Raw genomic sequence first — 26,578 nt, 5'->3', positions numbered from 1 at the left:
CGTCAAATTCTTCAATTTCCTTTGAGCGTTTCAATCAAATTCAATTTATCGTACTGTCAATATTTGGTTTCCTTATGTGCTAGGACCTTGTTTCGGGTTGAAAACATGACATCATACATTCTCTGTGCTATTTTTCTTTTAGCCAGTGAGGTTATTTGCCGTAAATGTCACCTGGGACACAGAGTGACAAAATAATGACAATATTCTTTTTTTTTTGAGGGAGAGCAATTTTCCAGAACCGAATGAACGGGATATGTGAGGAATGAACAATGTGCTCGCTCGCCTCCCGATTGGTCTCCGCAGATGCTCTTCTGACATCTCTACAAGGATATGTTCAAAACGGTAGATTGGATGTCTCACAAAGGGATGCTGAGAGGTAAAATAAAGATTTAAACACATACATGCTTTGTCTACTGGCCACTACTTATTTTCAAACTCCCCCTGGATGAATGCAGTGAGCAGCACAAATGGATCACATCGGGTGAGTGTCAGAATACGTGGAACAAGGTTTCCAAGAAATGCCTCTGAGCCGAAATATACTGTAATTGCAGCATAAATCTAACTGAGAGCGTGCTCATACCTGCACGATCAGAAAATATTTGTTAATTAAAGTGTCATTGAATCGGCTGGGTTAGGTGACATAAAATCCATTCGTTCCATTAACGTAGTAACTGTATCTATTTGCATGTCAAATGTCAAAAAGAGTATTGAGCTGTGATTTGACAAATACATATCTCATTTATTCTGGTTATGTGAGACTTTTTACGGGAGCAAAACTATTAGTTTGAGTCCCTGGTGGTCATTCTATTTTGCATATGTAAAAAGAATATATGCAAAAGATTTTTCTGCAAGTGTTTTGATGCATTTCCGCCATTTTTGATGATCAGTTTTGGAGGTGTAATTCTTCCTACATTGTATAGAAGATGCTCTCCCTGAAGATTTTCAGAGGAATGTGCTTGAGAAAGCAAGTGTTTGTGTAAATTTCTCTTGTTAATTAAATGGCTCACTGGATTCCAAAAGGAATTAAAAAATGTGACAACCTTGATTTTTGAAAAAATGTGATAGGTGTTATCAGATGATTGCTGGTGTGAAATCAGAACACTTGGTCCGTAATACAGAACTAGATTAACAATCTTCAGAGATGCTTTCATTGCTAGAACACATAAAGACGTAAATAAAAGACACCTACAGTAAGCACTGTGTACATATTCCCCAGTTTTCTCCAAGGATCAATATGTTAATTCACATCAACTGTAACATAGTTACACTAATTCTTAGTTTATATTTATTTTATTTTCATGTCACTTCACTAACTCTCCTGTCATTTCAGATCCTGCCATGCAATTTATTCATTTCCCTTACCTAGGTTTCCTGTCCATCTCCTCCTCACCTGCAGTCTATTTGCTCATTAGTTCCTCAGAGTATATACTAATCACTTTCACTTGTTTCCTGCCAGATTGTCTTGTGTTATTATTTGCCAAGCTCTCCAACGGTTTCCAGTCCTGCCTACCTGTTCTGCCTTAGTTCTGCCTTTCCTGGATTCCTGATACCTGCCTGCCTCTTGTCGGATTTGTTTGCCTTACTCGGATCGTTTGGTTGTGACCCGGACTGTTTTTGGACTGAATAAACCGATCGCCTGCCTCATTGTCGTGCTTTTGGGTTCTTCTTTGCTCGCATCAATAACCGTGACATCAGCTAAAACTTTCATGGTTCAAGTTGAGTTGTGATTCGTGCACAATTTTCCCAAAAAGGTACTTGTGCTTTTTTTTGGCCCCATTAGTACCCTATTAATGTGCATTTGTACATTTTTAGTCCCTTCTTGCCTCTGCCTTTTCATAAACACAAGTGCATCTTATGAATCAAAGTCTTCTTCGCAACATGCTGACACATAAATATTATATAAACATATTAAATGTTCAAAGGGAGTCATTTGACCTCTTTATGGAGAACATTGGGCAAAATATTTCAACAATACTTCAACAAAAATGATGGTTCGAAAGAATTTTAAAAAAGTTATGTTGGGAGTAACTAAAATGACAAGTGAAAGCAGTTCACTCTGATTAAATCTCCAATGTCACTTACAATAAAATATGTCCTGTTACTAATTGTAATAGTTAGGAAATTTTAAAGTATCCAGCCTTTTTGCCTATATATTAAATTTATTAAAGAGACAATTAAAGGTTGGGTACGGGATCTTTTTCTGGAACATTTTTTTACATATTGCTTGAAATTCTCTTCACACCCCCATTGCAACCAATTAATTAAAAGTTTTGACATTAATATGAAAAGTTTTAGTGGCCTCTAGAACGTACAATCTAGGAAAAACAGTATCACAATGATTGGACACTGATGCCGTCTATCAAACTGCAATCTGCTCCTCCCTCCCCCTCCTTCCCCCGTGCGCGTACCCTGCTCCGTGAACGAATTACGTGTCCAGAAGCTTGGCAGGAAGCTAAACTAGAGCCAGCTTGGCTAGCACCTAGCATTATTAAACGTATAGTTAGCATATACTAAATACTAAATACGGCAACGATCGATGCTTGCTGTCAGAACAGCACTCGTGCACCTTCGTGCTCGTGCGCGTTCATGTACTCTAGAGGCGTGCCTTCGGGGGGAAAGTGAAGAAAAGGGTTGGGACTTTTTACCTGTGTATTTTCAAAATGCAGCTTCTCTGGACTCAAAATCCAGGATCTCCTACCCTACCTTTAAGTAGTTCCCTTAGATGACAGTGATGATTTTGTACCTTTAAAATTGAACAAAGTTCAACAGCCATTTTTGTGCTGTACAGACTATTTTTCTAACAATGATACTTTTGGGTAGAGAAATTAAACAAGTAATTGTGTGTGTGGCCCCTGTGGGCAATGACATACTTCCATATCGCTGGCGAGTGGAGCAATTTCATACATTTTAATTTTGTAGTGGACTGAATTAGACTTCATTTACGTATTTCCTATGCAGTTCATGTAAAACAAAACATCACATTTGCGATAGAACTGAAAGCATTAGTTGACTGCCTTTCCTGTGTAATTATTAATCCAATTATTTTCTGGCAAAATCTTCCCCGTTTTAATAACAATGTTTTCTCTATCAACAGCATGGACAAAAGAAGACATTTGGACATGCAATTTTCTTATTGTGGAAATAACAAAAGTATTTTTCCAACAATGCCTTGTGTTCTGCATTTCAAGTCATTGATCTATCAATCAAAAGGAATGTTACCTGAAGTTGATTAATAACCTTCAAATCGCAAGACTTCATTTAAATTCCTTATCAAATCACCATCTTCATCTACAGCAACAAGCAGCTGCAGGGTTGGAGGTAGTTAAGCAAACATGTATTCTTACGCTCTGGTACTGCTACACAGCACTATATCTATGTAATTCATAAAGGATGCTTTAGAGTAAATCTGAATAGAAAGTGGCTAAATGGAAAGAAGCAGAAAACATATTATGGAACTTACAAGTGACGGGACCTTCAAGCTTTCGGCCATGAATTTATACGAAGCACTTCTTTTCTTATTCTTTAGAAATACATTGTAGGTGATGTGTTTCGAGTGCTGAAACATTTCAAAGTGAAGTTCCTCATTTGTAAAGTGTGACTAGCCTCTGGGTTACTCCTACGCCGTCGAGCTCAGCGGCTGTACAGTAGGTGAGGTTCTCCTAAACCAGCAGCTTTCACAGGAACTGAAACAAAAGCGGGCAGCCATAAAACTTTCAACATCATTCAAAGTCTCCTCTCCCATGCATGCTTGCACAATGCGACCTTCAAAGCAACAAGAGAATGTTGGTCCAGGAAGCACAGGTCAGGAAACTTTTTTGGGGGGGAATAATGAAATGTAGATGAAGGGTGGAGGGGGGAAACGGTTCAGTTTGACACTTTTTACTGTCACCCATTGTCTTTTGAAAAGGATCCAGTAGAGTCATACTTTTGCTATTTTTCAGCCTCACAGATGTTTGATTTAATAAAAAAAAACACTTCAAGTGGAGAAGGAGCGCTCCTCCTCACTTTATACTCTTTTCTGAGTGAATCAAACCTCATTTGAACATAATTAGATACCTTAGTTTTCCCTCAGCTTTTTCTACGATTTGATTCAAGCTGGAGCACATTATGTATAAGTCCGCTTGAATGGTTCATTTAATTTCTCTATATCCCCTCTGTAGTTCATTGGTTTATGGGCGCCAGTGTACCTTTTCCCTCCTGCACCACACAACTGTAAAGCAACTCTAAAAAATTAGGTGACCATGTGTTGAACTGTTTAAGAGCTAAGCAGTGGATTTGATGAATTACAAGCCAGTTAGTTCATTTCGCTGACAGAATGTAAATTTATTTATGACCCTGAGACTGAGAGAAAATGAAATCATCATATATTTCCAAACACTCATGCAGTGTTTTAGATTAGGGGAATCTATTTGGGATGGAAACACATTCTATGAATAAATTGTTTGAGCTCCCTTTTGAAACAAGTCCACGCTCCAGCATTCCCCGGACCGCTTTCAGCAGTCAAGCTCTTGAACCTGCAAAGAATGTGAAGAATCTGCATGAAAGAAAATCTTAATCTCAGGCAACGATGGGACACCCTTGATTCCTCCGAGTCGGGAGTACCATGCTCTCATTCCAAAACACAAAATCAACTTTAATTTCTAGAGTGTCTGCTTTTGATTTATAGTCGTGAATTAAAATGCAGCCCATTTCATATGATTTGGTGGTTATCTCATTTTACATTTTCATCAAATCATATTCTCGGGCCATATCTGTAAAATTGAGAAATCATCAGAGCTGAAGTGGCGGGATATTGGAAGTTCAGCTTCATCAGCAGTCTGTGCTGCTGAAATGAGAGACCTTCAGTAGGCTCCTTCATCTCCCTTCCCCCTCCGTCGCCCTTCTCTCCACTTTCTTCCTCTCTGTTTTTAAAACTCTCCATCTCTCCACCTCATTTGGTTCTGCTCTTCACTCAAACATGCGATGCGATCTCTTAGTGTATATGCACTTGTGTGAAATCATTTAATTAAACAAAGTAACAGCTACGCGTTGCATGTCCGGATCATAACATTTTTACTAGGAGAGTAAAAGCTTCAGCAGATACAATAATTGGGAGTTGTGCTACTAATGTAGTGATAATGATAGCTCTTACTGGACTAAAAGATAAAATGCGCTTTAAGGGCGGAGGACTTGGTCACCTATATTCATTATAATCCACTAAATGTTTCAAAGACCCACTGGGGATGTTATGATATTAAAGTAAGATACATTCTCTTGACATCACTGGAACTCATTTGGCTTTTAATTAATTTCCCTAACCCCATATCAATAATGTTTAATTAAACTGATACACTATTGATCGTCATACAGTTATTTTGCATGTGATTAATAGCAAAAATGCTGCAACCTGCACATCTGAACCTCAATTTCATTCCCACTGGACTGCATCCTCATAAGTGCTTTGCAATCTAACATGCAATCTACTAGTGGCTTATTAAGATCTTTACAGTCATTTAATCTAAGACTGTGGTCAATTACATCTCTCTGGAGTAGCATTGCGATTTAATTTGATATAAACAAAACAATAGGCTGTGAAGCTGTGGTCATGATGGAAGTTGATACACCCTCTCTCCTGCTCCACAAGCCTGTGCTGGAATGCAGACGGCCGTTCCCTGCACGGCATCCCCCTCATGGGACTTACTGGGATGTTTGTAAACAATAAATAATATTAATTTCATGCTGGACACCTTCTTTGGATCGATACACATCGACCAAGAGAATCAGTTGTCTTTGTGGTGGGGGGGTTAATTGTGAAGTTTATGTGAGAACACACAGGAACACAAATACATGTCGTGTATTTCCTTGTCAGGTCATTGAACACGGTCTCTTTGGGTCGTCGCTGCTGTGACTCATTCAAGACGCCACAAAAGAAATGATGGTTCCGTCTAGGTTTTGGAATTGATTGCAGGAGACCAAGCTGCTTCAAGTCTCAGGATATTGTAACTCAAGCCAATGACGGAGAGAAAATTAATTACAACGCCACAGATCGATGAACAACTGAATGTGTCAACTCCCAAAAGAGCTGTGATTGCTCATTGCAGCCTGATTGAGGAAGCAGAGGAGGAAGATGCTGTGGCCAGAGGACTGTGGAAGAGGTTATGCCCTGTTTTAACTCAGCAAACACACGCCACAGCAAGAAAACACACGCTTGAAAATTCTTTCAAACGGCTGAAGCACGGCTTCCTCCCTGTGAGAAGATAACATCACTGACTATGTATGTACATATCCTCAGCTCCTCATTTGAAATGCATGTAGCTTGGCTGCTTGTTCAGAAAAAGAGGCACATTCAGGGGATGGAAGAGACACTCCTCAGCTTCTGTTGCCTGACAGGACTCAAGGCAGATTAGCAGTATGAGAAAGATCATAACAAGCAACCTCACAAGTGACCAAGGCTGAGTCATTCCCTTCCATTTGGCAGCCTTGCATCTGCCTTTCTTACTCCTTCACATGCGCCATGCCTGTGAGGGTTTGAATGTGGACTAAATGGCTGTGAGGCTGCGCGTCTCTGCATGTGCACGTCTGTCATTCTGACTGCGACTTTGACCTTTATGCTGGACAGAGAGGGAGCTTAATGAGTTTGTAGGCTGCTATAGCTGAGCTCTATCTAAGGAACCATCCATCTACATGAGCCCCATAATTAGCTGGTAAGACAGTGGTCCAGCTCTGTGCTGTTATTTATTATTCTGCTGACTACATGTGGGTGTGGAAAAAAATGGATAAACAAAGACACAACCCTCCCCCTTTTTAAAGTGGATTAATAATCTGCTGTCGATTTCTGGGCAGCGTTGTAAAAGGCATGGCCGAACAGCCTGATAATCACTCCACTGACACCCACAGAAAATGAGGAAAAGCTATCTGGAGTATAAGTCACACTCAGGTTTGAGTTTGCTGACAGGTGTACACTCTCGTGGGAGCAGCGCTAATCCTCACGCTTCTTCGTCTGTGTTTGTCTGTCACTGATGTGCCGCAGCAGGCACACAAAACCCCCCAAGACAAACTAAAGGCATGTTTAACTGAAACTCAATGACATGCAGATGTGATTTGTGTGAATTTGTATGCAAAGCAGCGACATGATTCCCATCATACAGGGTTGAATGACATATCCATCATTTTCATGCAAGGCAGAGGATATGAAAAGCACACTTGCAAGAGTCCGGGTGAAATAAAATCCATTCTGTCGTGCTCTCCCAGTGTGTGGTTATTTGTGCTTACTAGTGATATGGAAATGTTTCCCTGAGAAACAGGAGAGCAGCGGTGCGTGCACAGGACGCTCCAATCCCAGCCAACAAGCGGAGTCCGCTCCTGGTTTTGCCCCTCTGCTTATCGCAGCGTATACCTTCCCTGACTCTCAGCACTCCAGCATTGCTGTGCAAGCAGATGTTCTGTGCTCCGATGCCAATTCTTACCATTTTCGCATTTGGAGAAGCTTGTCTTTCGCACGAGGGCTGCAAAGTGACAAGAACCGGCAAGAACTGCCTCCCTCCTCGGCCCAGTGACAGAGGGAGAGTTGTGAACGGATAGCGGCTTTGGACAAATACAGTACAGTCTACAGTAAACCCGCGGCGGCGTGCAAGGCAGCAGCTTATTCACCACACCTGTGATGCGTTGTTCTGAGCAACGGAGACGCGCGAGCGGGATACTGATGGCCACTGCACGGCAGGAGGAAATGTGCTGAGGAAAACACTTGGGCGTTGTGAAAAAAAGGCGTTAAGTGCAACAGAGGACACTCTCCGGACCCGAAGAAGACCTGTGTGCCACAGTTTTATCTCAGCTCCTCTGCCTTTTAAAACTTGGGTGATTAAAAACCACGAAGATGCCCTTAGTTGTGGGCCCCTTTGTCCGCTGTAGGTTCAGCGCTGCGCTCCTTGGGCTCTGGCTCGTGTGTGCTGGCTTCACGTGCGCAGGTGGTGAGTTATATTATTTTAGTTTACTGTACTGTTATTTTGTGGGTTCGGGGAAGAGAACAGTTGTGACCAAAAGAAAGACTGCGCGCGACAAGTTGTTTGCTTGTGTTTGTGTGTGTGTGTGTGTGTGTGTGTTGTTGTTTTTTTTGTCGAAATGCCGGAGCTCGTGACGGAGCACGTTGTTGGCAGTCGTTATTGTTCTATAATTTGCTAGCCGTATCACTCGTCAATTAGCCTGCACCCACAAGGTTACACGGAGGAGTCTGGCGTCTTTCAAGGTGAAAACTTGAGGCAGACCTCGAGTGTTATTCTCCAGCTACGTGATATGTTGCTATTTTTGTGTATTTTGATAAAGACTTGGAAGTTTGGAGCATTTTTTTTATTTTTATTAATTTAAAAATAAGCCGCTACCGTGACTGCTACACCGGCTTGTAAGACGCAAACCTGCGGCATAGGGGTTGCTTAAACAGAAGGGCTCCAAAACAACATAAAGCAGTGCTCGGTAAAAATTACGCTCCCTTCAAACTGTCACATAAACAACCCCCAGTAACGCCTCCAGGACAATCTTGGCCATAAAAGTTGGAACTGTGGAGGTGTAGTAGACCGAGCAAAGCGTGCATGTTCACGGCTCGTATTCGTGCATCTCACCGGGTCCTCTGCTGGCTGCAAACAGGATCATTTAACTCCACGTCTCTCCCCGGCTAGGACTCATTCCTGCTGCATTTGCAGTATGGTGACAGCTTTACTGAGTTGGTAGACGAGCTACTTGCACTGATGAGTTACATTTTATGATGTAGCCGGCCTCCTGGCCAGACTCTCCAGATTGCATGCAAATGTGCTCTGATGTACAAAACAATCACTGGTGCTGAGGTGAGCCCAAGTGCACTGGAGAGAAGTTTGTCTCAGTGACGACATTTATAACGTGGTATTAGAAGAACATTCCCTCATAAAAGTTGGAAATGACACTAAATAAAACAACAAAACATCTCTGGCCAAAAAACTAGAAACACCCAGTTAGTTAAAAAGAGAAAACAATCAAACCAACCTACTAAAAAAAGATCAGTGCAGTCGACTATTTTGATAACACCGGCTACACATTCTGTCTGATGCTAAGTATCATCACAGTGCCACACAGCTGGAAGATGCTGGTTAGTATCCACCATGCGAGAATTCCACACATCATTTGCCTCGTGTTGTTTCCAACTGGTTGACTTTGCTTTAGACAGAAGGCAAACATGTGAAAAGTTGGTGTAATTGTGTCTCCTGCTCCAGGACACTGTGATGATGAATTAAGTGGGCCTTTTGCTTGCATTAATTAGTGTATAATTATAAATATGTTAGGATTAAACAAACAGTCATGCTCGAGGGACCTCGTATATCAAGCAAAGTAAGCAGCACTGTGGTGGTACAGGTCATTTTTGTGATGCATGTTGGAGTTGATGCGTCTTGATTGGGTTGCTTGGTTACGCGGGTGGGGTGGTGTTTCCTTTTGGTGAAGAGGTCGCGTTTTTCCAGCCGTCTTCATTTGGTTTTCTCCCACAAAACCTGCACGTGTAGTTAGATTAATAATAAAACTCTTAGTTCCCAAAGGTGGCATACTCTTTCTTTGTTCGCTCTGTGATGGACTGGAGCATTCCGCACTGGGTGTTTCTCTTCCTGTTGCTGGAATAGGCTCACAACCCTGCCCTGACACCAAATAGAATATATCAGGTAAATGAGAAATACGGGGCACACTGTTGAGATTCTCATAGTGGCCTCTGTCTTATGTCTCAGTATTCCTTTCAGACCCCTTCTTATTTCATTTGGCCAGTACGAGCATCCTTAAAACGATCCCATCGCGGCTTAGAGGCTTCTTTTATTGAACAAAGTGAGTTGCAGACATGGATTGGAGGGTAATATGGGAGCCAATTCTTTCTGCATCAGGGTTGGGACGGTCTCATCCGAGATCAGTCAAGCCATCCACTGTAGGGAGCCAAGCTACTGACTCGGCATTTGTCGGTATCAAAGCTGTTTTTTTTCTTTTTCTTTTTTCAGGGAAACATAACTCAGTCAGTAATAAAGGTAAGCCTGTCAATTTAGGTTTGAGCTGGCCGAGCACTTTCCCTTTCAGCGTGCTGTGAGGGATCTGGCAGAATGGTACACTTTCAGCTTTGAGCCTCCGGAACAGAGAACTGTTCTACTATGCCTGTGTGTCCATGCCACTTGATGTTTTCAGCATGCATACATGTATTTCTGCTGTGTGTGTGTCTCATCTCCTGTTGCTGCTGTTGTTTTCCATTTGTTTAAACTTTGGTCTGTTGCTTGTTCTTACTTTTGTGTTGCTCCCTTCAGAAAAGATCAAAACCGAACTATCTGAGCGGAGAAAATAAAAATCCATCTTTTTCTGTTTGCTTTTCCCTCTGCCCATTGGGAGCGTTGCCAAGCAATTGTTGTCTGGTTCATTGAGGGAACATGGGATTTGGTATCAGGCACCTTTCTACTCGTGTGAACAGCCACCTCGGAGCAATCTTGTGATGATGCAAGGGGATGGCCATTAAATGACAACAAGTAGAAATCTATTGCATAATGCAGTAATTTGCGAGTTCCTGTTTCTTATTACAGTAATATGAGAGATGCTTTTGCTCGACTTCTCTCATCTTTCTAATGTGAATCATCCCAGAGTTGTCTTTCTCACAGCCAATTTAGTCTCTCCTCATTGACTCGCTAAAGAATGCGATAAGGAGAGCAAAAGCCAAAATTAGCATAATTTATTGGGGAAAATTGCCTTCTGGTCAAAGGAATTTAAAATCACTTCATTTTTGTCCCATAGCTAATGCATGGGAAATGGTCGCCGTGTGCAGGGATATGGTCTTTTACAGAAGAATGATAATTTACATCCAGAAAGAGTTTCTGTTCCCTCTAGTCATTGGAGATTAATTCAAATAAAGCAGGCAACGGCGCAGACTTGGAACAGTGGAGCAAGCAAGTTTTACTGAAAACTATTTAGTTTCTCAACTGCTGATATTCAACCGGCAAATTTACATGATGTACATATGCAGGATGTATCTTGCAAAGAGGCAATTACACACTCAAAAGAAACACTTTCGCTCCTCGGGTGCAGAAAGTGCTTGTTATGAATTTTATGCTTGCTTACAAATTTTGAAATGGACAGCATCACCATGACATGAGTTGAGTTGCTTATTTGCTGGACACAGTTAATCAAATACTGCATTTTTATATTCTAGGAGGAAGGAATGCCGATGACTTGAGTTAATCTATTTCCTGTCCAAGCCCCGCAAAGTAATTTCCTGTGTTTGTGTTGCAGTGATTAATGAAGACAGAGATAATGGTTCAGAATAAACGAACAGTAGGTAAACAGTGTATGTCAACATGGGTCAGCTTTAAACGGGGAAGGAGCACGCTCCGCTTGGTGACAAATGTCCAGGTGCCTTATCTCTCAGAAGGCCACATACCTGCACTTATCATTTGCAAATGGCCGTCTTGAAAAGTAAAGGAAGGACACATGCTTTGCCGAGGACGTAGGGAGGATGAACCTTGCGGAGGGGAGGAGTTAGGTGTTATTTTCTGCAGTCTGTACAGAGGCTCTGCGAAGGCACTACATCTCTGTCATACTCTGCCCTTTTGTTTCAATTACCCCATTTCTATGATTCAGGTCCGTGTGAAAAGCGCTTAGAGGATGAAGGTAAGGCTCAGTGCCGCAAACGCAGCACACCACAGTCACAATTTGTGCTTTTTTAGTTAGGTACCATAAAACTCACCTCTGATGTGGGATGAGATTACCCTATGTCTCGCTTCATGGAAGGTCACAGTTACAGGGATAGCAACCTCAGTCTATGCTGTTGTGTTTTTGTTGCTGCCAACCATCTTGTACAAAGGTCACCGGTGAGAAGTTGAGGTGCGCTGGTTGAGCTGAGTTCCCGGTCTTTCGATGGAGGGTTTAATCGAATGTTCTCTTTCCAGGGTCTTCTCTCTCCCTCTCACTTACACTGTCATGGAGAAAAAGAACATGCAGAGAGCTGACATTCAGCCTTGGACGCCACTGGGTTCTCTTGCAAAGGAAAAAAATACATAAATCAACTCAGCAAAAAAAAATCAAAGAAAACATAGGACATATGAAGGTTGATGCTGAATCCCGGAGGTCAGTCACAGTATAGAATACTGGTGCTGCCAAAAGAGTGTTTTGCAGTTTTCTTTCTCTGATTCTTGGGGTCTTGACTTGGCTGACTGTTTGTTAACCAATGAACTGACAGGTTTAATTGGTACACCACATTGAAAAGGAGTCTTCACCAAGCTGATTGACAGCAAAAATTAATTAGACAAAATAGTTTTCACGTAGACTCAGCGTGTTTTTAAGTGTTCATCGTGATACTAGAAGCCTTCTTCAGTAATGAGATACTATCATCTCTTATCTTGTGCTTTAAACAAGTAGATTTGTGGGATTTTTTTTAAAGAGCTGTCTGTAGAGATTTCACATTACTGAGATCACCAGAGGGAGAATAAATGCAGGGGGTCGAGGCAAGTCAGTGTGGGTGGGTGAGTGGCAGATGTCAAAAACTCTTCAATTAGGGATTAGCCTTGTGATTCATTATTGAGGGATTATGCTTTTTGTGTTTGTTTTCATTATGAATGATGTTCTGCCTGGCTGCTCACATTGTACAGTGAGAATAGTGGTGTGTAAGGAGATGTTTTCAGGTCCTTCCTGTTCTCCAAGTGATCGATACTCTTCTCCAAATGGTTAATTGGCCATCAGTCACTGTCAGAGGAAGTGCTTAGAAGCCCAGAGGTGTCTTGGTGCAGCTCATAATAAGAGCCGGTCCAGTCCTCTGGGCCCTCTCTTGGCCTTTACATCAGGCCTGGTGGTGGCTGGGGAAGGCAGATCTGAATGCAATATGGAGAGCCATAGATTAATAGTTCCTTAGTAAGGCCACCAGGGAGCGATGTGAAAGCCATTTCCACTTCATCATACAGTGGACTGGATGGAACGTGTGAGGAGCATGCAATGAGAAGGAAGCTCTGAGATGCTGTGAAGCTTATTTGATGTGCAATGCTGTTTAAATTATTTGATCGCTTTTATTTTTTTTTCATTTTTGAAATATTTACTTATTTTTTAAACTATCATTGTATTTATTTCAGATCTTGTGTGTGTTTGTGGCTGGTGCATTTGTGTGCAAAAGTCTTCATCCCCTACTAACAAAATATGAACAGAAAGGAACAGAATCAACATAATTCTTGTGTGTGTGCTAATGTTTGGACACCTTTCGACATGTAAAGTCTCAGAATTTTATTGATTCTTGAGGCCTCGATTTTTCTAGATAAATTGGAATTTAGTAAAAACTAAATTAGTTAACAAAAGAAGACTGAGAAAACCAAGAAAATGTTTTGGTCAAACTACACAGTTGGCAGGCAGGAAGGAAAAGGGTATGACTGTGAAGGAGCAGCAGGAAAAGGTCTCCAGTGCCCAAATGAATTTGAAAAAAGCCTCACTCTCCAAATGTATGAACAAAGTTATTTTTTTTTTTCTAAAAATAACCAAATAACTGCATACAACTCTTAACTAAAAGGTGTATATTTCCACATCTTCTTACAGAGCAAATTTTCTCAGAGTAGAAACTGAATTTTTCTTCACATTTGCTATTTTTCTCCCCCCTCTCTCTCTCTCTCTCTCTCTCTCTCTCTCTCTCTCTCTCTCTCTCTATCTCCAAAATGACCAACAAAATTATACTTTGGCCCAGCTACACACCATCACCCAAATGTATGGCTCATTGTTATGCTTTCCCCTATTTAGCACGGCATGTAAAAGGCATAATTAGAAATCACCTAAGGCCAGACAGCCTTGCTGGCGCTTGATTGGCAAGGGTATCTGAGGGAGGTCTGGCTCAGGTTGAGCCAGAATTTGTCATCTTGAGGTGGTTTTGTTGACAAGACAGGAGGCTCAGTGACCTTTCCTAATTATGTGTATGTGTCCAGGCACCAGTGCCCTAGGCAAGCTATTCAACTGAGACAACAGAGCAGTGACTTTTGTAGCACATTCGGGTTCAGACAGCATGTTGTATAATGGTATGCTTTGTTAGATTTAGAAGTTAAGCTTTTTAATAATTCACTATTGATATAACATTTCTGAAGTCTTTAGTGAGACCTTTCCCTCTATTCGATTACGAAGAAACAAACTCACGGATCGGGTCACATCTGCGTCTTCTGGTGTTCTTTTTACACTCCTACCTGAAGTCATCTCTAAATAATTCTGAGATTTACGCCACATAAGTTGATTCCGGGAAAAAATGAACCATTTATTATCCACTCTGTGTGTGGCAGTGAGAGAACAGCCTCTCTGATCCATGTAGGTCCCCTGTTGTTGTGTCGCCCCCTCCCACCCCCCCAAACAAACTATTTCCCATGTGAAATGAGGTTTAAATATTACAGATTCAAAGCTCAAAGCTAAGCAGCAGTTTTTCTTGGCAAGGCCATCAGGAGCATGAGGCTCACTGAAAACACATTTAAGTCTACTATAGAATTAATCACGACAACGCACCTACTTTAGGCTTTATGCAGCGTTTTTTACAGCTTGCTACGGGCTTGTTTCCGACTTTTAATTTTTATTTAAATACATACTGACAATGCATTTATGTTGTATCAAAGTGTGTTTTTATAACTGCAGTTTCGTGTCACCAATGCTTGAATCTGAAAAGGCGAATGCAGAGTGCCTGTGCTTTGGTGATATTTTTAGTTGGTTTTGTTGTATGTTTCAGGCACAGCTAATAATGAATGGGATTTAAGATGCCTAGACTATGTATACAACTAAAAAGATGACGTACACTGGTTCAGGGATATATCTAATTTTGGTTTGTATAGATCAGTCTGGTTTATAGCCTGAACTGAAGCGTCCATCATTGTTTTGTATGCAACTAATATTTAGTTGCATATTTGCAACTTTTGCAAGCATGGTAGTCCCTTTGCATCAAAGGTGCTGGCTCACATATGCACATGTGATTGGAATATTAGATATTATTAGGTTATAATCTTTAGAATATCAAAAGTTTGCAAATGGTGAATCTAAACACAAAATGTTTTCTGTTTTCTGTTTACCGACTAGTCCCATCAAAACATAATGAGCAGAAAACTAATTAATTTGTTTGGAGGACCTAATCCTGGGGAACCAAGAGCCACTTAAAGTTGTTTCTTTATGGTAAAATCTTACACTGTTCATCATGTAATCATACAGAGTCCTCTGCCTTCTTATGCCATTTGGTTGGCTTTGCTTGCTCAACTGTATCCACATTACTGAGTTAGAAGATACCCACACTGGATTTACTCAGTTACAAGTTGGCAGGCAACGAGCTCCAATATGTACCTTTGTCTTGGAGAGAACATCCCACCATAATCCTTCTAAAAACCGACACTGATAAATGTTTGCTCAAGCCTAAGGGAACCACAGTGTAAATTAAGAGATGCCGCTAATATGAATAGTTTTTCAGTGGATATTTGTAATTATAAGATGTTGTTCATGTTGCAGTGAAACGACATGTTATTTATTATCAACACTGAATTTACTAACCAGCTCAATTTCAGGATCTCGTTAAAGAAACAGAGGGAAAATTAAGCACAGCAAGCATGAAAAGAAAACCATGAACTTTAGTGTAGGCAGTCGAATCGGCAAATAAAAAGCAGACCAGAGTGGGCTGCTTGCTCTCACCCACATCTGTGGTTGCACTGTCCCAGCAATATATTTTATACACAGCAAGAGTTATTACACTTTCTGTGATTTCAGTGGAAGTCGTGTCTAAAAACTGCAAACGTTTTTGCAGTTAGTCTGCTTTAGTTGGGGATTGACACCTCTTGTCTATTCAAGGGTGGCTCTTGGCTGTCACTGACAGCGACAAACAGTTTTGTTTGCATGGATTCCAACCTATAAAGCTGCAAATGCTACTGTGCTGGTAGATCCCGTAGTTATGAAGGATAAAAAGCATTACCCGTTAGGAAAACCAGTCAGACATGCATGCAAAAGGAGCCTGCACTCCATCTCATTCTTTTTTAATTAACTGCTTCAGGCTTGTATACGGTAAGTTGATATGCTCATCATTAAGTGCACAGGTCATGGGTTAAGAAAGCTGAGCGTAGTCATCTTGGAAGATATATGTTGAAGGCAGACTGAACTTTTTATGTGGGTGGAGAGAAGATACAATGCAGCTGGTGCTCAAGCCTTTCCTGTAAAAAATAAATAAATAAAATAAACAAATAAAAAAAAATTGTCTCCTCTCTAGCCTAACAGATGCTACTTTAGTTTAATTGGACACTGAATAGCTTGTATTTTCTGGCTTGCTGTTTTTAGATTTGAATGTGCTTTTGCAGATTATTGATTGTATTTTTACCATTGCTTCTTTCAGGGGTTGGCCATGTTCCACACATTTCATAGAAACAGCAAAGCCTCGTACAGGTTGTTCATTTAGTTAATTTGCTTAACATGCAGTTTGGGTGGGTAGACATCTGCTGTCCAATAGATTAGACTATAAGGAGTTATTTGTTTAATGTAACTGTCATTTCATGGATGTGAGTTGGCGTGCAATTTAAAGTAATCATTGAAAGTGTGCTGACCTCTCACAACGCTCTGTTCATGTGATATTGGTAACAGCTCCTCTAATGACTCCCTCCATGCTTTATTTCACAATCAAAGTATCTTATTTCCAAATATTTCATCACTCATAAGCTGAGGACACTGTAGAGTGTTATTCATCTCAATTATTCTAGATTTGACACAGTAATTGGAGCTAAAAAAAAAGTCAGCTGGGATCTATCTGACGCAAACTGAAAACCTTATCACTTGGATTGGGAGTTGGGGGGTTCGTGGATTTGGTGTAATTATTAGCTACCATTAGCTACATTTTGACGTTCCAGCTTGCACCGAACAGGAATCGCATAAAGGTTTAATCGCCATTACTGTGTCACATCTGTTTCAAATCACTATCTGCAAAATGTTGGAAATCTTAGTTTGAGAACAGTAGTCAGTCGGAGGGGAGGTGCAGCTGTTTGGTCTCTGAAATGTTTTCTTCAAATCTTAGTGTCAGGTCAGAAATCAGCAGAATGCGTTGTTCTTTATTTTCAATTGGAAATATATTCGTGCTTTGCACAAGATGTTGGCCTCGCTAATAAAAATATAGAGGGAGGACAGTTATGACTCACTCACTCTTTGGAATTTTAATTCTAGGCGTTTCAGTTTGAAAGGTCCTTCACCGAGCTCCACTTTTATTTAAAGCAAACAGAAAAATATCAGCCTTAATCTGTACAATCAGAAGTCGGCACATGCCCTCATCTGAACTGAAGCATTTCACATAGACCTGCTCCTACACCCTTTGTTAGATCACTAGAAACACTAGATGTTGACTTTTCTGTGGGTAATTAAAGCAACTGTGTTCCCATCTGTGTATTTAAAGTGTTTTAACTTCTGGCATAATTGACTCATTTTGTTGTAATTATTCTAGTCTAACAGTTGGATAGTCTGCAGAGGTTTTGGTGTGACATGTTCCTCCAGTCCAGACCTCGTGGCACCGAGGGCCCCACTAGGCCAAACTGTTGAGGGGGCAGGGCCCCTTAATCTCTTCCAGTCACGACAGCCTCATAAAGACACATTAATCCACAAAGAGCAGTCTCTCTCTGGAGAGTTTCGGGGTGTACACTGGGCAGCACCCTTCTTAGGGTCTTATTACCCCTCTGAGTCCTTATTAGCATCTAGAAAGGAAACCGTAGGAAATAATGAATTACAGTGCAAGGGGAAAGAGTTACGGAGAGAACAAAAAAGGAAAGGAAAGTTATTTATTAGCCCTTCTCTACCTTGTTGCTGGGCTTGTTAAATGTATCGCTAAAGTCTTGGCTGGTATTACCTTCTTTTAAAAAAAATGTTTTTATTAATACCAACACAAATTTAGGTAAAGCAAAAATATAAAGGAACTGTCAGCTGTCATTATCAGATTAAAGAATATTTCAGCTTGTTGTCACATAAGTTTTGCATTGAAATATTTACGGTGCTGCTGTGCTTTGTACTGTATGCGTAATTCGAATGAATCTTTGTATTCCACTTTTTTGCAGTAAGTTTTTATAGTGTCTGTCGTCAGCTCATGTTTCTGAGAATAAAGACGTTACTATGTGTTAGACCTTTCCCTTTGTGGCTGCTGCTCCTCAGTTGAAATCTCAAGTGCTCTTATGAGTCACCATATTTGCTATTTTTCACAACTTCCCAGAGCAACAAATAAGACCACATCTCTAAGTCACCCCCACAGTGTGTGATGGAAGAGCCACTATGACTGTCCACACTCAGTTATTTAAAACCATATTTCTGGTTTTCAAATTACACAACTGGAAACCCAGGCAGATTGGTTTCAGACTGAACACATTACAGAGCTCAACGCAATTTGGCTTATTTTCTAACTTCTTGGTCTGCAACATGCGCTGCATACGGCTTTACTTTTCACCAGTGTAATGATTGAATAATAACTTCTCTGGCTCCTTCGCAATGTTGAAATGTCTTTGTTAAACCTTTTTTCCTTTGATATTTCTTTATTTTTATAGCAGAAGCTGTGAAATTCCAACGATTACAAAGACGGGCAGAGTAATCTGTTTTTTAAGTGAATAATTTTCTAGTTTCAGAAAAAAAAAAAACTTTTATCTTTGTGCACTTTGCTACAGAAGTCTTCAAGCCCCCGTCCAGATTTGTAAAAGAAGCTTTGTCCAAACTTGTGTTCAAAGGATCAAGAAGAAAATATGAAACAAATCAGTCCTATGTTTTAGAAAAAAAAAAAGTACCTGTTTCCCTTGGATAACATTTCTAAGATTTCTAAAGCTTTTTTTTTTCTTTTTCTTGCCTTTGCAGCTTTCAGCTTTTCTTTCCATCAACCTTGTTTTACCTTTCAGATTCTTTTTTATTAATCAGTGGCATACCTTAGCTCTTTTCATTGCAGGGAGCTGAGAGGCTACAGAGAGAAGATCATTTGGAGATGTTTTCTTTGTCCGATCCACCCTGTCAGCTTTATCCCAGTGAAATAACACATCAGACTTCAAATTGTCATTAAAATACAAACATTTTCAGCTTTGAGCCAAATGGCACGTTTTGGCTGAGATATATGGGTAGACCTTTTTTTTTTCTTTTTCTCCCCAGTATAAATTAAAGCCTTATCTTTGCCCATCTTCTATAACAGGCTGCCATTTTGCGCTAAGCCAACACTGATGCAGGGAGCTTCCCACAGCCTCTTGGAAATTGCCAGCGCCTAAAGCAAACAGCAGGGTCTAAGGTCCCACAAGCATGAAGCAACCTGGTAAACCCATTAACTGCCTATAGCGTGGCTGTGCTGTTGTTACCACATGCTCAACTGAACCACTATCTGGGAGCAAAGACAACACTCCATTCATTCTTTTAGGTGGCATTAAATTTGTTCACATCACTCAAAATTTGCGGTGGAAGTCGATGGAAGATGCTGGATTTAATGCAGCTTAGTTTTATCAAATGAATGCTGTGTGGTACGTAGTAAAGTTGATAAATTACAGCATAAGCTTTTCACTTAGAAGATACAATTTGACAAGTTTGCAACATTTCATTTCGGGGCACTGAGGCATGATACTTTCTTACTGTGAATTCCTCTGTCCCTTCTCAGCAAATGATGCCCCACTGTACGGAATATTTGAATCGCCAGAAGGTGTTTGATTTATGCTGAGTCTTAAGTTATCAGCTCTAAACAGGCCATGTAGCTTCTCTCTTATCATCCAACCCAGCCGCTTTTGGAATTTCTGCATGTTTTTTTTAGCTCGGCCCTAAATGCGATGGCAACAGTCATGAAGGTAACACAGACAAAATAAAACTGCCGCTCGCAGCAAAATGAGAACCTCCCACTCCTGCCCAATTTTTTTTTTTTTTTTTTTGTCGGATTCTTCTACGACGTGTTTGACAAGATCGCCTGGCAGTAGCACAACCTGGGCTGTCGTGGGCACTGCCCACCCTGACCCCTGTCATACAATTAGCTCCCTCCTTTTTGGATGGCTACAACAAAGGTGAACTTGGGGAGCTGAGACTGCGTTCAGTCAAAGTAGAGGAGTGTGTGTGACACTCTGATGACTCCGGGGCGCACTCTTGACCAGAGGAGTCGTTTGCTGTCACTAAGCATCACTGTCTTCCTCCCGACTAATGGCATCTCCAGATTGTGCTTTGAGGAACAAAGGCTGGTTGTATGAGATACAGAGAGGAAAAAAATAGAGTGACCCCATTAGGGTTGCAGGATGTGGTTGGTGACAGCAGCTGTAGATTTATAGAAGTGTCATGACAGATATGAAATGAAGAACGATTATAGGGTGGTGCGCTTCAAGCTTAGCTGGCAGTTCCTTCAGCTAAAAAAAAGAAAGAAGAAGAAGCAGGAACTTGCTGAGCAGATAGCACAGCAAACACACAAAGGTATACACAAACCCACAAACACATTCACACACATACAACTGTTTTTTAAACATATGAAGCTGGTAAAATTGTAAAGTGAAGCAGGAATCAGATGTATAATTCATGAGGGTACGTTTAAAGGGTGATTGTGCTAACAAAACAAAGCCATATGCTGAATAACAACAAGATTAATTGTTATGAAACGTAATTAGCCATTTTTCTGTGGCTATTACAATAAATCAATTAAATTGACTGAGCTGTATTTCTGTACCATTAATGACTTTCTTATGAATTAGCTTTGATCAGATACAGAATTGCTATATCCTACCAGTAATCAGTCTTAAAATGGCATTTTTTTTGTTAATTGCTGCCAACAATAAAATGAGTTAGTGAATTGGCATGATCTTCATTTAACCCTAGTTGCTTTGAAAAGGCTCACTGAATGTGTTTCACAATTGTTTCATCAAACCGCTGTTTTTGGTGGTCCCATCCCATTTTTGGTGGTAATTTTGGCATCCAATCAGCTGTTGGATCGAAGTTGGATCGGATTAAAAGACGAGCTTATCTGCACTTTTTTTCTTCTCATTTCTGTGCACTGTCGTCATCCCAAACGGGGACGTACAGCCCCAAACAGGAGAAAAGCGTGAGCAAAAATGTGCTGCCGAAGCTCAGCCTCTGCAGGAAGGACTCGAATTCAGCATTCTTCTGCCTCAGGTAAATTGGCACTGTTTCCATTCAGCGCTGATTCATAAGAGTTAATGTAGTCTCTGGTGTAGGTCCTCTGAAAGAAATCTCATTTCTCAGTAATGCTATTTTTCAACGTTGTTAATTTAAGACCTGGGGAACTGTGTGAGAAAGCAGTATGTGCCATGTTTCTGCATTGCACTGCAGACGGATAACCCTTGACAACGGCATTGTCACACTAAATCTCTGTTCTTATGACACGTGGAGTCAAAACATGAGCCAGGAAACGCATTCCCCTCAGTTTCATGATAGACAATACTTCGCTCCTCTGCCGGTGGCTTTGACAAAATGAAGAGTTAAAGAAAGATGTTTATTAACATGTATTTTCAAAAAGCTCTGCAGATCTTATGAATCAAAAGAATATTGAAAGAATGTTGTTTTTTATGTTCTATCTCCTCTCTCCCTGTTTGTTTGGTCATAGCATGTATGCTGGTCCTTTTGTTAAAGATTCCCTAACAAAGCCGCAGAGTCCCACAGGTTTAGTTTAATACCCTGCTTAATTCCCTTGCATGCCGGGTTTTTGTCATTAAAGCTCCTATGTCAGTTTATCCTCAAATTCTGGCTTAGTCTCTTATTTTCACTGATGGCTTTATTGCTCTGTATTACTATGAATGAGTCACCCTTAGACACATGTGAGGGTGTGAGCCGTCTGTTTGTCTTTCTTTATCAGTCTCTCGCACACACACACACACGTCAAATTATGTGTTGGTCGATTTAGATTTTCTTTTGCTTCTTTTTCTTTATCTATAAAGATTCAAGTACCCCGTCAAATACAATAGATTTAATTCTGTCACCTCAAATTTGTTACCCTGTTGATGATGTGTTTATAGAAACAGAACTGCGTCCACGAGTCCCCATCCACACATTTTGTTATTCACCATTTTTCAGTTAAATCTTTTTACCCAGTGGGGGGGGGCAATGATGGTTTAGCAGCTTATGGTCGATTAACAATCTTTTTTATGATTCATCCAGGGGAAGGGAATCTTTTTTTTGCTTGACATAGGATGTTAAACATATTGGACCCATCTTGGTCCGAGTTTTAATTTCATAATGTTTCTAAAGTCAAAGTTGGACGGATCTGGACTGCAGACTTTTACTATTTGGAGCCATCCTGTTATAATACTCTGCAGGCAGAATGAGGTTTATCATTGCTTTGATTGAATAAATAAGGGCCTCCCTTTTTATTAAAAAAAAAAAAAACCTGTCGACATGTATGATACGAATACAAATAGGTATGTCATGTGCCCTGATGTATCAGAGTACCGTCACTGATGATGTGTGTGTGTGTGTAACAAGTTGGATGATCCCTCTCCTCTTAAACACATTTTACAAGAACAATTTAAAATTTTTTGATTCTTCTGACTGTTCGGAACGGTTTTCTTGTTGCTTAATGTCAAAAAGTGTTCCAGTATTTATTCCAGTGGTGCCATAGAGCTGAAACATCACAGCCAGTCAGCTCTGGTTTTCAGTCTGGTCTGTTTGAACTATTTTAACAGCGATGATGACATTGCCATATTATCTGCATCTTTTTTTCTACCCTTTATCCTCGGTTTTTCACCCCTCCTCATCTTTGCTTGTGATAAGGGACCATCTTGCTTTTACATGCAGCCATGTTTCCTGACCTGTTCTTAAATGTGACTATGAGGTGTTCCACCAACTGTTTTTCATTTCTTTAATGTTGCTGGCATGGGATTTGTTTTGTTATTTGATGTGATGTTTTATTTGTTTCAAATGATTGGCATGTTGCATCATCTTCTCTTTTGGAAATGTAGCTTATGAATTTAATAATGCTGATATGCTAACATTCAAAGTAATTTTGCACGAAGACACTCAGAATGAACTAGACGTCTGTTTTAAGAGCAGGAAGAATGAAATGATAACTGGCTGTAAAGTTATGTTATATAGAAACTCGGGAGTCTTTAAAAAATCTACAGAACAGATTTTCAGTAATTGTGATAAGAAATACAGCGCCTTTTGTAGCAGTTCGTGTATTATTGAACTTCAAAAGCCCCCTCTGGATATAAACTCTACCTGATGATAGCAGAAGGGTTCAGGCATCACTGATATGACTTCATTAAATAAACCCTTGACCCCAGAGGTGCTGGGATGATTTATTTCCCTTACGTCCCTTTAGTTCACCAGTGAATGGAGATCCCATGCAGAGATTACAGCTGTGCTATCTCCCTATCTTTAATTTAGAAATGCAGGAAGACTCCACATGGGTAAGATGGTTATCCACACTCTGTCTTGTTTCCTCATGCATGTTGGCTCTGCAAAAGTGTCCTTTGGGACCACATAACAGGCTCTGTGATGGTACTCGAAAATGGTTTTCTTTGTCTTTTTCTGTCTCTCGTGACCGCTGGCAGGGGTGATGGAGGCAGAAATTTAAAAAAATTTCCATCATAATGTTTCTGAGACCTCAGACTAGACAACTGGGTGCTAACTAACCAGTTTACTGACATGAGCATTACAGCTTTGAAATGTGCTTTTATTGCTTTCTCCTCTGAGACATGCATGTTGGCATTGCAGCAAAGGGGTGCACACAGAGGGTAAACCAGGAACTGCTTCCATTAAGCTGCTTCTTGATCAAGGACATCTCTGCGGAGGTGTTGATGGGGGAGATAATCTCTAACCACAAAGCCCCCTCTGTCTTAAAAATTATGCAAGTAGATTTAGATTTTCCGGTTTCTACCAAAAATACATTCCCCAGTAAATTTGATAATGAAAATTACTTCTTTTTTATGATAAATCACATTGACAAAGCCTACAAATTATAGCAATTTAAAAGAAGGATATTAAATCTAAGTGGGTTATTTGCTATGCGACAAACTTCTATGGCCAGTTTACTCATTGACTACAATAACTGATTAGTTTGTCATCATCTGGAACTGTAAAAAATCTTGTTTTCACTTTTACAGAAGGCTTCACCTGTAGCTAAAACTGATCTAAGGTCTGCCTGTCATGATGGAGCATTGACAATGATGTCCCAAGGGTTTCATTCTTTTTCTTTCTTTTTTTTTCTTTCTTTTTCATTTGCCTTCCAAACACCGAAAGGCTTAGAAACCAGTACAATTTATCTGAAAGGAAGCAACTCAGATCAATAGGATTTTCATTACAGTTATGTTTTCCTATTGCAGCAGAGGCAGGGTGTGGCGCTCTGATGAATGGAACATTATTGTTAGTCCCCTCTTCCTACGTCTCAGTTCTGGGGCTGCAAGCCCTGTCACTGTGATGATACGGGAGCACCAGGATGAGTTGGTGTGTTGGGACCTGATTCTCCTCAATGCCACGTCCCCAGTCAACAGCTGTCTGTTTTGTCATTGTAGATTTCAGGCAGTGTCCTGGGTTTGCGTGGTGTTGGTGGGGGGGGCATGATCTTTTGAGAGCTGCACTTTATTTAATTATCCCTCACTAGTTCCACTTTGAGAGGTTGACTTAAGCAGCTTACTGGTGGGCCAGAAAAATATGACTCATGGTCCAGCAAGGAGTCAAGTTGCCCTCCTGGCAATTATAGAGTTTATGTTCATTATGCTCTTTGTAAGATATAGTTAATGTATTGCCGAAAGAATCTGGGGACCAGAATGTTGAGCTGTTTAAAAATAAGTTGTTGTGTCATATTTGTGTGTTATGTTAAAATTCTGGATGAATATCCCTCAAGTGTGGGGGTTCCGTAATTGTTGCCTGGGGTTTTAAAACGGATAAATGCAGAAATGTGCATGCATCTACTCAAATGACCATGGCTCTCCATTGCACTATGATACAATGTAAGAACAATAATTCAGTGGAGTTAAAGAAGAAGAAAAAAAAAGTGAGAAACTGAAATGAACTAGCTAATTTTGGGACTGTGAACATTGTTCAAAACTTCAAATGGTGAGCAATGAATATGATCTAGTTCAGTTTTGATCTATGAGAACTGAGCTTTGAACTAGTTCATGTGAAGTATGACGTGCACAGTACTGATTATCATAGAATCTGCGTCATATCAGACAACGGTGAACAAAACGGGCTTTTTTTTGGTATATAATGTTGTATTTGAAATCAAGCAAGCACAGTAGAAGTTCTGTTTTCATTTTGGAGTTCAGGGTTAAACAAAATGGAAATAAAAATCCCAGTGAAATACAATGTATGAAATAAGTACCGCCATGAATAAATGAGTCAATCTGTAAGCTGTAATTGGAAAGAAAATGACACGTCAGTGAGCGTCTCCGGCTGCTCATAGGCCTATACTTTAGGAAGGTGAGATTAATTTCCCATGTGGTAAATCATTTCCAAAGGATATGCTGGTAAGTTTGAGTATTGGCAATAAAAAAAAAAAAGCCTTTTTGTAACAAACGTCACTATAACTACATTCTCTGCTGTACATGGATGTTACTTGCCTCCACCAAAGAACCTAGTGAAAGAAATCCGTCTCACCTCAGCAGCACCTTTCTTCTTTTCAGTGCGGCTTCTCACTCATTTAAAGCTCAGAAGTTGGCATATGACTGACAAGAACTTCTATTTCCTCCTATTAGATAATGATTTAAACCAGATTTTTCTGGTCGTGTAGTTACTGTCAGCTGTGCTCCCTGTTGATCATAAAAAGCACATTTATGCCAAAACACAGTACTGAACTTCAAATACTGAATCGATTTTAGATCTTGGAAGTATCAGCATTAATCTGCATTCCTCTAATTAGCCTGCACTGCTATGGGTGGCGGGTCTTAAAATGAGACACTGGACGGAACACCGGTAACTTGAGCCCCTTTCAGACCTGCTCTGCTTTTCATTAATTGGACGGCTGCTGAATGTGGTGTCATGTCAGAATGAACCCCTTGGTGCTTTTCTCTGTAACATTTTGCCAATTTTTTTATTTCTTTTTAACATTGCACAGGTGTGAAATGCAGCGGTTGCTTTAACAGACAGACATGCATGGCCTGGGTTAATTTGGCATATCATCAACTTCCCAGGAAAAACTGACAGGTTGCATTTTCTTATAATAAATACCAGTCATGTCCAAAGTTTCAGTGTTCAGTGTTCAACCTACAATAATTAGCTGCAAAACCGAGTTTTATTTAGTTTCTCAGCATTTGAGCCAAATGAATGAGAGAAAAAGGTGCTTGAGCTGCAGCTGAAGCTTGCCTTTTCTGATTTTTTTTATTTTTATGTAATTACCTTCAACTACTGTCATCCACATCCGCTTTTGTTAGCTTTATGAGTTTTTAGGGCAAAATGTTTTACACAGCCACGTGTTCTTGGCAATGAAATAGACTGTTGTGCTCATATAAAACGTTGTTGTGAGAAAACCGTAATACTTTCAGGACTTGATTCATAAACCTCACTGGATTTACTGTCCATGCTTGCTTAAGCGGCAATTATCATGCGTGAGCAGTTGCTCTCTCTACGTCGCTTTGACATGTCAAAAATGAATCTGTAAGTAACATTAACAGAAATTCCAGAAATGACTGAACGCCATTGCTTCAACGGACTGATGAAGCCATTAAAGTTG

The 26,578-nt window shown here is 40.4% G+C and overlaps 1 protein-coding gene across 6 annotated transcripts in view; it reads left to right on the top strand.

The window, feature by feature from the left end:
* Window positions 1-7,399: 7,399 nt before the first annotated feature.
* unc5a (unc-5 netrin receptor A) overlaps window positions 7,400-26,578 on the top strand; it is a 260,234-nt gene continuing 241,055 nt past the window's right edge. For 4 of the 6 annotated variants that reach the window (XM_075481124.1, XM_075481122.1, XM_075481121.1 and 1 more), the window contains exon 1: window positions 7,400-7,946. In XM_075481124.1, the coding sequence (XP_075337239.1) occupies window positions 7,853-7,946 (94 nt within the window). In that variant the 5' untranslated portion in view covers window positions 7,400-7,852. The remainder of the gene's footprint in view (window positions 7,947-26,578) is intronic. The other 2 variants (XM_075481123.1, XM_075481119.1) reach the window with 1 other exon arrangement.

The sequence above is a fragment of the Odontesthes bonariensis genome, chromosome 13 (genome assembly GCF_027942865.1).
Source record: "Odontesthes bonariensis isolate fOdoBon6 chromosome 13, fOdoBon6.hap1, whole genome shotgun sequence".
Taxonomy (NCBI): Eukaryota; Metazoa; Chordata; class Actinopteri; order Atheriniformes; family Atherinopsidae; genus Odontesthes; species Odontesthes bonariensis.
The sequence above is the reverse complement of the archived record's forward strand: the minus strand, read 5'-3'. Positions and strand labels throughout refer to the sequence as shown.